Source organism: Peromyscus californicus, unplaced genomic scaffold, assembly GCF_007827085.1.
Source record: "Peromyscus californicus insignis strain IS unplaced genomic scaffold, ASM782708v3 Scaffold_18__1_contigs__length_77618521, whole genome shotgun sequence".
Taxonomy (NCBI): Eukaryota; Metazoa; Chordata; class Mammalia; order Rodentia; family Cricetidae; genus Peromyscus; species Peromyscus californicus.
Window position 1 is genome coordinate 43803992 of NW_026294480.1, and position 11117 is coordinate 43815108.

At 43.8% G+C, this 11117-nt stretch overlaps 1 protein-coding gene across 5 annotated transcripts in view; it reads left to right on the top strand.

Moving 5' to 3' along the window:
- Positions 1–9225, top strand: part of Arl15 (ADP ribosylation factor like GTPase 15) — a 391154-nt gene extending 381929 nt beyond the window's left edge. For all 5 annotated transcript variants that reach the window (XM_052743304.1, XM_052743305.1, XM_052743308.1 and 2 more), the window contains one exon: positions 6459–9225. In XM_052743304.1, the coding sequence (XP_052599264.1) occupies positions 6459–6611 (153 nt within the window). In that variant the 3' untranslated portion in view covers positions 6612–9225. The remainder of the gene's footprint in view (positions 1–6458) is intronic.
- Positions 9226–11117: the final 1892 nt, after the last annotated feature.

Consider the following 11117-nt stretch of genomic DNA (forward strand, 5'->3'; position numbering starts at 1 on the left):
TTTAACAGCTGACCCTAAGAAGGCCAAAAAAAAAAAAAAAGAAAAAGAAAAGACTGGTTAGTTGCACTTGAAGATTTGGGGGATGTAAGAATACTGCAAAGTGCTGATGGTTTCATGCATGACTTAAACAGTTTGCTGTCGTCATCCCCAGAGTCGCAAAGAGAAGACACACATGAGCTCTTGGTAGTCCTGGTGCCAGCAGACCCCAGCATATGACTCAGGAGGACATTTACAAGGATCACTAAAAAGGCTTTCCCTGTCATTACACCAGGTTTATCTGCTGGAGAGATGAAAGCAAGGGGCCAGCGTAGAGATGAGCAAACTCCTGTTGCTTCCTTAACAGTCATGGGAAAGGCCTGACAAAATTGCGGTCCGTGCAGGTCCTCGTGACGGCGCAGAAATTGGAACAAAGAGATGAAAGTCATACATGCCCGCCTATCTCGGAAACCATTGTTAAAGGATGTGGGTGAAGCCCAGTGCTAGAGTACTTGCCAAGCATATTCGAGACCCAGAGCCTGACTCCTGTTACCACATGAGAACAAAAAAGAAACCTATGGGGACCAGTTCATGAATTTAAAATTATAGGAAAGCGATAAGGGGTTCGATCAAGATCACTAACTCAGTTGCCCTCCAAGCCAGCTTGCCCTTCTATATACAAAGTCCCACAACTACGGCTTTTGGTTTTGTGTTTGTTTTTTGAGACAGGGCCTCACTATGGAGTCCATAAGTGAGCCCAGAACACTCTATGTAGACTAGCCTGCTCTCGAACTCACTGAGATCACCTGTGTCTGCCTCCCGAGTGATGGGATTAAAGGTGTGGGCCACCACACCAGGCTCGGGCTATAGTTCTTTTTCCCAGTCCTCACCCTGCCAACTGTACTGACAGCTGATGTACCCCTGTTAGTTTCCAGGAGCTGAAATTGTCATCCTGAACTTCACAACAACCCCTGATCCCGTTTCTGGAGACAAAGAAGAATATGCCTTTATTTCTTAAGTCTCTTTAGCAGCCCCCTAACAGAATGCTTATCAAATTATTTCCCATAATGTAAGAGCTAGTCTGAACAACCATATCACCTTTTATTCGAATCGCCCGTTTTTCTTGCTTTTGATTGAAGTATAGTCACAGAGCAGAGATGAATGGGAAGCCCTTTGGAAACTACATATCACTAACCAGTAACCAGTTCTTTATGATCACTGGAGAGCCCAGGACGGGAGCAGTCACCTGCAATCCTGCCATTCCAGAAGTGCTGAAAACAGTCCTCTAGCCAGGCTGTGGCCGCTCGTGCTTGTGAGTCTGTCTTGAAGGCTCACAAACTTCTACTCTGCCCCCTCAGTCACCACCACGCTGGCACAGGTAGCTGGTCACGACACCCCTCCACTGCCCTGGCACAGTCACTACAATCGTGCGTGAGGGATGGCGGGTGCATGAATGAAGCTATAATAAGCCAGCCTAGAGGATCTGAATTATCCAAGTTCCATGGATTACTTCAGACCCCACTACTACACGCTGTCACAGCCATCCACAGACTTAAGAAGAGCCACTTAAAGTCTGCTGGTATTTCACAAAGGAAGTGTGTGTGTGTGTGTGTGTGTGTGTGTGTGTGTGTGTGTGTGTGTGTGTGTGTGTGATGCTTCTAGATGTGGGGAAGAACAGAGGCAAATGCTCAGCTTCGGTCAATGGCCCCCAGGCAGGTATGAAGGGTACCACAGGGCCTAGGTAGGCAGTTCTCAACAGGCCAGGGCCCCCCGGGTGATGTTTTAGGCCTTAGAGGTTGGGCATAACATCTTTAACTTTAGCAGTTACCAACCGGTACTTGTAGCATTTAATTCTGTGGAGTGAGAGATGACGTAGTATATAATGCATGGCACGATCCCACGTGACTCGCCGTCACTCCCTGACGGTGTCTTTAATGTGTTACCACGCATTCATGTGGGCCAGAGCTCTCCTTATAAATATCCAAGCTCAGAACCTAAATCTATTTCACATAAAACACAAAGTAAACCCAACTCTAGTATCCCACCCCTGGCTTACCCAAGTCTATAAAAGAAAACTAAGTTGCCACTGCACACGCGCACGCGCACACTGCCTCCATAACTTATTAACAAAGACAGGAAGCAGATAGTTTATCACTGTCAGTAAAAGGAAGTTTGCAGGTGTTAACCAAAGGCCAATGATTAGCGTTAGGGACTATGTATGCCTCCTAAAAATTTACTCACAGAAATTGGAAGTAAAGTATTTTAAAGGGAAGTGAGGGTAAGAACATCATCACAATTGCCTCTGTGATCCTGCAACCAGAGAAAGACTGTCTTAGGGTTTCACTACCTAAGGAGAGATAAAGGCCATGCCCGGCCCTGGGCAAGGGATGTGTGTGACGTCTGGAGGGTTTAGCAGCTGCTACGACCCTTAGCAACAGCAGAGCTGCCCTGTCTTCTTTAAAAAAAAAGACTGTGCGGTGAATTCAACGTGTGAGTGATGGAACTTAGTCACGCAGATCACTCACCACGTGCCAGGCGAGGAGGACGCCGATGACAGAGCTAAAATCAGTTGGCTGCTTTGGGTGGCTTTGTTTTTCTATCTCTAGGGTGGACACATGGCTACTGACCAGTGGCCACTCTGCGACTCTCCCGAAAATAGCCAAAGGACCGCGGGTTGCCAGGCAGCTGCATTCTGATGTCATTCCCCCCAAATGCCATCTCCTCCTTCCAGCCCCTTCCAAGTAACCATGACATGTACGCAGCCATAAAGTGTTTCAAAAGACTTAGGTTCATATTTAGAACTTGTCTCTTCATAGGAAAACAGTCTTGGGAAAAATGATACACCAGCAGCACCTTTTCACGTTCGAAAGGGAGCACCGATTCAAACACATCATTCCTATTCGTCAAACTTAACCACTGCTCTTTAAAATGAACATCAACATTCAGCGTGACTGTAATTTTTATTGTAATAATGCTGGGGAAGTAGAACCTGATGTCAGGTTAGTATAAGAAAACGAAAACTGGGAAAGCATTCAGAATGGGAGCAGTCAGCCTTCACCCTGCTTGTTGTTACCCCGCAGAACTGTTTTAGAAACACGAAGCTCTGACAGGGAAAGACTGTGTTCTGGCAGCAGAGAAACTGCTAGTACTCAGCATCTGGGGATTGAAATCTTGTTTTAAAAATGATTATTATAATTGTGTGGAATCCTTCGAATACCAGCTGGGAGACTGTGGCAGGGTTAGGTACCCACTTCGGTTACGGAGTTGAAAATCTCAAGTTACTCAACCATATTTGTCAGCTTAACACTGCCGGGTTCCTCTGCCTGATGACCACCCTGCCTTTGAAGCGTCCATTTCCTTGTTTAGGATTCAGTGAGACCCACCTTTAGACATCTTTATTCTCTTCCAAGTGTGCCTGCATGATAAGCAAGCTAGAACTCACTAAGTTTTATGTCTGTCAGTAATGCACAATATGACCAGTTACTTGATGATCATTAAACCCAATGTTGTTTTCAAATTAGTAGGAATTCTGCTCTTAGGTTTATTCTGTGTGGTTTTTGGTTTTGTTTTATTTTGATTTCCTTTTTGAGACAAGGTCTTAACTATGTAGGCCTGACTGGCCTGGAAGTCACTATGGAGAACAGTCTGGCCTCAACTCAGATACGCCTGCCTCAGATTTATGAGTGCTGGGATTAAAGGTGTGTACCACCATGCCCAGCTTGAGTCTGTGCAATTTTTAAATGAATTCCTAAGAAAAAATCTTGCTGATGAGATACATTTGCTTACTTACTTTTTTTTATTACTGAATTTCTTATGATCAGTGCTCTTTGCAACTATTATTATTATTATTATTATTATTATTATTATTATTATTATTATTATTATTATTATTACTTGTGTTTTTTTCAAGTTAGGGTTTCTCTTTGTAGCTTTGGCTGTCCTGGAACTCACTCTGTAGACCAGGCTAGCCTTGAGCTCAGAGATCTGCCTGCCTCGGCCTCTCAAGTGCTGGGATTGAAGGTGTGCACCTCCGCTGCCTGGCTCCAATTAGTATTTATTTAACTGCCCTTTTGAATGAAGTCTATGAAATGTCAATGGCACAGCTTACTTTGTGTACCAGAATTTGGATATTACCTGTTGATCATCATCTGATGAGAAGCATTATTCATCAAGTACCAGATTGCATTAGAAGCATGGCAGTCCCGATTCCTGGGATTGTTGGTAGAATCTAAAAATGAGAGAAGGTGGACAAGCAGCTTGATTTACACCCTTTGTGGAAATCCTCTCCTAGCTGTGGCATTTACTGTATTCCCTCCCTGTCTCTTCTGCAGCTCTTTACCCACCTGCTAACCAAGGGTTCTCCCTGTCAGCTTGCCCTCTGTGACCAGGATTAGCCTCTGGCATTGATGGTTATTACTCTTAGAGGCAAACCGTTTTCAATATCCAATAAAGAAAAGAAACTATGAGAATGGAATTGGGGTGCGAAGGTTCTTGTTTGATTTGGCGTTTAGGGGTATTGGGTTTTTTGGGTTTTTTTTTTTTTTTGCTTATTTGTTTTTTAATTTTCACATATATCTGCATGTGTGTCGTAGGCGTGTGCATGCTTACATGTGTGTGATACTGGTGAAGGGTCCAAGGCTGACATTGGTGGTCTCCCTCAGCCACTCTCTAGCTTATCTACTGAGGTAGGATCTCGCAGTTGAACCCAGAACTCAACAGATTCAGCCAGACTAGCTAGCCAGCTTGCTCGAGGGGTCCGTCTGCTCTGTTAGTCTTCCGAGGGTGCTGGCATGGTCGGCTGCCACGCCCACCCAGCGTTTACGTGGGCTCTGAGGACCCAAATCCTGGTCCTCACATGTCACATGCCAGCTCTTCACCTGCTTAGCCACCTCCCCCACCCTCCAGTTCGTGTCTTAATAAGCAAGTAGCCTCTTCAGATCATTTGTGCGGCAGCTGGGATGAAGAATGGTTCTGGCCTGTTTTCTCAGCCATCATTTTCTGACCTATGGCTGAAATAAATTGTCCTTCCTTTTCAGAATTCAAGTCAAGATGGCCCTGCAGTTCTCATAGGCTTCTTTAAAAGAATGCAAAGGGCTTTCGTTGTCAATTTGAAACATGTGTAAGGGGACTTTTTGTGTATGTTGTTTGTTTGTTTGTTTTGAGATAGGATCTCACTATGTACCCCTGACTGGCCTAGAAGTCAACTCACAGAGTTCAGCCTACCTCTGCCTCCCAAGTGCCGGGCTTAAAGGCCAGGGACACCGTGATCAGCCTTTACGAGAGGACTTTGAGAGATATCCTTGAACTATAAAATTTTAGCTTTTTTTTTTTCGTTTCCAAATTAGTACAACATTTGGTATTTCTGAATCAGATATGCTGGTGTCCACCTATAATTCCAATACTTTGGGATCAGTGGCAGGAGGATTGGCCACAAGTTTGAGGAGTTTGGAACAGTCGGGGCTACCTAGTGAGACCCTGTTTAAAAAAGCAAAAACAAACAACAAAGAAGTAAAAGATACGTAACAACCTCAGAGCCCTTTGTGTTTTGGGATCTATCTCCATGCTCTGGTGAGCCAGTTCGGACAGGTTGGTTCTGCTGGTAGCAGTCTGGCCTTTGTGATAGCGGAATGAAACACTGGGGAGTGGCATGCGGGTTTTAGAAAACCTTCCTTAGTGATAAGTCAAAGTTTGACTTTGGCCTGCTCTGTGTGTGTGAATGCGTGAGGACCCTGAAGAATTCTTGACTTTATCCTAACCCTTGAAGCAAAGTGGGCACTTCTGCACGCCCCAGCTGTGTGAAACTGATTCAGTCAAGGGCTGGCTCTTTCCCTCCCAGTGGTCAGGACTAGGACGGAAAAAGACTTGAGAGTCTCTATGCATATGTGTAAATCAGGTAGTTTATCTAGATTCGTCTGGGCACCCTTAAGCGCTTGTACCTTTGGCTCCTAGTCTTTCTTCTAGAAGATCCTTCCCTAGCCCTCAGAAATGTCCACTAGAAATGTAAGGGAGTGAGAGAATAAGATCACCGACATTGGTTTCTTTCGGATCGTCTCGTGTGGTTGATAGGATCCATACTTTGTCAGGGTCAGATGGCAAAGGTTACATGGCTCACAGGGGCTAGAGTAAGTGGAATCTTTTTTGGCTCTCATGCGCCGTTTCACAACACTGCCTGCCCTGGGATACATGTAATTCTTTCTCTGACTTCGGAAGAACGCCCCTGCCATTGACTGCAAAGTTGGAATGGGGACTCGCAAGCAGGTCACCCGCACCCAAAGAAAACCCTCCTGGGTCACAACATACAACCCTGTTAAAGCAACAGCTGTGGACAGAAAGTCTTAGGAACACCCAGACATGACTGTTCATATAAATTCCGCTTAATGCCCCCCAGTTCATCACTTAGTAGTTTGGTAGGGGGGGAAAAAGGTCCTGATGTAATTATTAACATATCTATCCTTTTTTTTTCTCTCTCTCTCTCTCTTCAGATCAAAAAATATTTTGAACTTGAACCACTTGCTCGTGGAAAACGCTGGATTCTGCAGCCCTGCTCGGTAGATGACATGGACGCACTGAAAGACAGCTTCTCTCAGCTCATAAACTTGTTAGAAGAAAAAGACCTTGAGGCGATGAGAATGTGAAATCTGACACACAAGATTCCCTGAAAGCCTTGAACTCACCATGTTAGTTTCCCGTTCTGATTTCATGTTGGTGTCAAGACTGTCATGGCTGCAGTATATATTTTCCTCTAGCTATTTCAGACTTTCATCTCTCTGTTAAAGTGACTGTTCTGTATGTCAGGTGAATTAGCATCGGCATTAACGTCAAGTACACACTACTGAAAGAGAATGTATTCTCTGTTTACCACTAATAATCTTCATGGCATGTCTCTTCCTTCTGTTGGTCTAAGACTCTCTTCTATACTTTGTGCTAAAGTGGATGGAGCTCACAGCTCATGGGAATGAAACCCCTTCCGAGGAAAGAAAGACTCACATGTCTTCACTAATTCTCCCTGGGCTTGAGATGGGAGGATTGTAACTGACTCCACATGATGTATATGCCATTTCCATTTCCATGATCTCTTAGGGGTTTGAGTTTTTTACATTTTATTTTATCTTGTCTGTCCTTCATATTAGTGTGTGTGTGTGTGTGTGTGTGTGTGTGTGTGTGTGTGTGTGTGTGTGTGTTGACTTTGTAGGTTATGAGTGAATGATGACCACCCGGAGCTTCACCCAATCATCTTTTCATAAACCTGGCTCTGCAGGACCTAGAAAGCAGATGTGCACTGATTGTGTGATTCTGCCTGCAGCCATGTTCCCTCCCTTAGGAGGAGGGCATCCTAGTTGAGAGAGTCGGAGCAAATTTAGGCAAGTACAGGCATCACTGATTCCCATTTGATCAAGTCCGCAAATATTTCTTAATGGAGTCATTAGTCTGCAAAAAACCAAGCTGCAACATAAGCATTTGCTTTTTCTAAAAAAAATCAGAAATGTTTGAATGAAATCAAGAAAATGACTTTTCAAATAATAAACCTAACAGCCAAAGTTTAATTCACGGTTAGGATTGAAGCTGGCATGGATTGGCTCAAACTCAAAGACGAATCCTATTATCTACTCATCAAGTGCTGGTGTTGCTGAGGGCCCTGCTCAGGCCTTCACTTAGTAGTTAAAGGTCTGCCAGTATTGCTATTATAAACCTCTATTTTCAGGGGTGTCAATGTGCCCTTAGAGTGTGCTGGGCTACAGCAAATACATCGGGGGCCTAGACTCAGTCTTTGGGACTAATTTTTTCCACTTAATTTAAATGATAAAATTGCATAGAACAATGTACAGTTTTAGTAAGATTTAACACCTTTAACCTTTTCTAAATCAGGAATCATCTATGAATATTGAGGTTCATGGATGAAATATTTATTGGCACATCTTGCAAACTTCTGACTACTTATTAAGTATATACTAAGTGGCCAAATGATAGAAAGCTGCTCCCTACACCCAAGCAATAAAAAGGTGTCTGTCATTTTTAGGTAGTATAGACTGATAGCCTAGACACCACAGACTCAATGCCGCATTTATCACAGGGTGACGGAAAACCTGTGACTCTCTAGAGGATAGTCTTCAAACCCCTCACAGTGCTCAGATGTAGCATTTGAGATTTCATCTTGTAAATGGATTTTAATAAAACAGTCCCACACTTCTTTAAGCCTTTTAATATATATATGTGTGTGTGTGTATATATATATATATATATATATACACACACACACATATATATATATATATATGGCATAGACCAGAGATGGATCCATGATGACTCATTTTGTCTAAAGTATCCCTGAATATTTTCGACACCGTGTGATGATCCACGAGCAGCACAAACCTTTAATTCCGATGACCAGTTACACAATTCCTGTTTTTATTTTGTCCTCTCTTGCTCATCTTCCGTGAAAATAGATAAATAAATAAATGATTTTTTTTTCCAGGCTTCGCTCTGCCTGCAAGTTCATTAAATGTAGAATGTTGTCTTTTGGAAGACACTGTGGCTGTGTGCTCCTTACCATCTGTTAAATGACTTCCCGTTGCCTGTGTGTGTTCGTGCGCGTGCGCGCCAGCAATGGGCTTCTCTGCAGCAGCCCGGAGACTGTCTGCAGCGTCGCAGCCGTCAGAATGAAAACATGATCAATCAGTACCCAACAACAGCTGTTTTTGACAAGTTTCTGTCTGACGCCTAATGCTTTACAACTGTCGATAAGGCTCTTTCTTTGTCTAGCAGGTCGGAGCGCGCTGTCTTACCGCGTCTTGGCAACCAGTCTCTGTAACCCTAGAATTTGCTGCGTTTGGGAAACACGCATGGGGGAGGGGAGAAGGAAGGGAAGGGGCTGTGCGGTCTTGTTCTTACTTCCATGTAAAGTGCCACAGGTGTCTTAGTTTGCATAGTCAGATACATAGGAAAACAGTCTGTTATGTATTTCTTCAGTTAGCATCTTGTTATATTTATGGAAGTGACCCATTTTTTGTACCTTCTTAGCAGTTGCCTTTTTTTATACTGGCAATTAATTTATATAAGACTTTGTATCTACCGTAGTTTACAGTATTGGTTGCTGGGTAACTGCCATATTACCCTGTCTTTCTATTGAGCTATATAATCTATACTTAAAAGTTGACAGGTTCATGTGGACATTTGCTAGGCAAGGAGAACTCTCGTCCGTGATTTATATGATTTCCACTATCTTGCAGTGTAAATAAATGCTTAGTAGAACTGGTGTTTCCAGACTGACTCTTTTCAGCCCTAGCATCAGAGGGCCCCAGACTTCTGTTTACTTTGTGTTGCCTGTTTAAGTCTTCAAAATCAGTTCTGCTGCCTCTGAGTCAAAACAAATGATGAAGACGTGTTTCTTTTGAAGCCATTGTGAGAACCTCGAAAGAAAAAGAAGCCAAGTGTCTTTTCCTGTTGGTTCTGTTTGAGTATCTAAACACTTTCCTAGGAGCCATTCCTTCAGAGAGGGAAGGAGTGTGGAGATGTGGTGTGTCATCCTTCAGTCAAAGGCTTGTCCTCTATCATCTGTCCTGAAAGCTACTTTCTGCAAGTGGAATGCAATGAACTATTTCTTCCAATGGTTTTTGATGCCCGTAGGGAATCGGTGGATAGTCTTAATGAATTTAAGAAGGTATGCTGTACATGTATGTGTCCATCCTTAAAGATGAGAATGGGAAAGTAAAATTTGAAAACAGATGGATAGAAGATGAGAAAGAAAAAAAAAAGGTTGGGGGGAGTTATATGGTAAAAGAGGCAACTCAAACTCTGGCTCGTGTTTCTTCCAAGCTCAATATTATCCTGTCACATACCACTTACACCCAGAGAGTTTGAAAAACTTTCTTCTGAGTTTGACACCTACCTTGTCATCTCAGACCTACCTAAGCAAGTGTGGACAGAATGCAAGATTTTGAAGCAAATGGGTGATTGCTCATGTTCAGATCGCAGACTCAGACTCAAGGGGAAATGTAATATTCATGCTGCCTTGACCCAGTGGTAGAAGGCATCTTCATTAATCTGACAGAGGTAGCAAACCAAAATGAAAAGGTATGTGTGGGGTGATGGGGCTGGGAATGAGGATCGGCTCTTGGCGGCCCGGATTTCAGTGTCTGGAAGGGAGGAGACATCTTTATCATGCAGAAAGTTTGGTGTGCCGGTCCCCTGCCTTCCCTTGTTCTGCAGCCTGGGTTGGAAAGATCTGAAGTTCAGGCTGTAAAGTGTATTACCACATCTTGTCGGAGAATTCCTGACTCCTAAGGGTGCACAACTTTTGGTCAGCACTGAGTCAGTGCGAGTAAATGATTTGCATCTCTGGGCTAAATGTTTCCAACTCAGATGCCTGAATTGACAGAGGAGCCCAGGTTTTGGTACTGCCCATCCCCACCCCCTCCCACTATTTCAGAAGTATGCAGAGTCCCAGAAGGACTCAGCCTCAGATGGCAGATCCATTTCCCCTCCCCTTTCTTAGAATTAAAAACCTTACATGAAAAGCTTCCCCCCCCCCACCAACCCCTGCTGTTTCATCAGACTTGGAGATTCTAACTTCCCACCATGAGGGGTTCTTTGTGACAACCTCTTCCTAATGTGACTTTTCGTGAAACCAAGGTAGAGTTTCAAAGTCACGGAGGAGAATCTCTCCAGCATATGTCCATGCTTTTCTACAAAACAGTGAAGTAAGAAGGCTCACAAGACTTCAACCCCATTTCTTCTGTAAGGACATCATACACTCCATCTCTGCTCTGTGAATGGTTAGCTATTCAGGGAGCCCTAGTTTCAAAAGGCCACCTAACAGTCTTCTCAGACTTCCTTCTTTTCCTCTCTTAGGCATTTCCATGGGCCACAATAATCATTTTACAAGACACTATGGTTGGCCTGGTGTCTTTGTTTGCCATATATATTTTGTTAACTTTGCATATATACTTTGTGAGGTCACAGGTACCTGTGGGGGGTGGGGGGGGAAGAACTTTTAGACCGAATGCCTTGTTGGTCTCAGCCAGGTTTCTATCCCAGTCTGACCCCTGACCCCTCTTTTGACTCCTGATGCTCTAGACCATCATGGCCAACATGGCTGTGTCCATTGAGTGACATCTTTGAAAAAAAATTATCTGATGTAGACT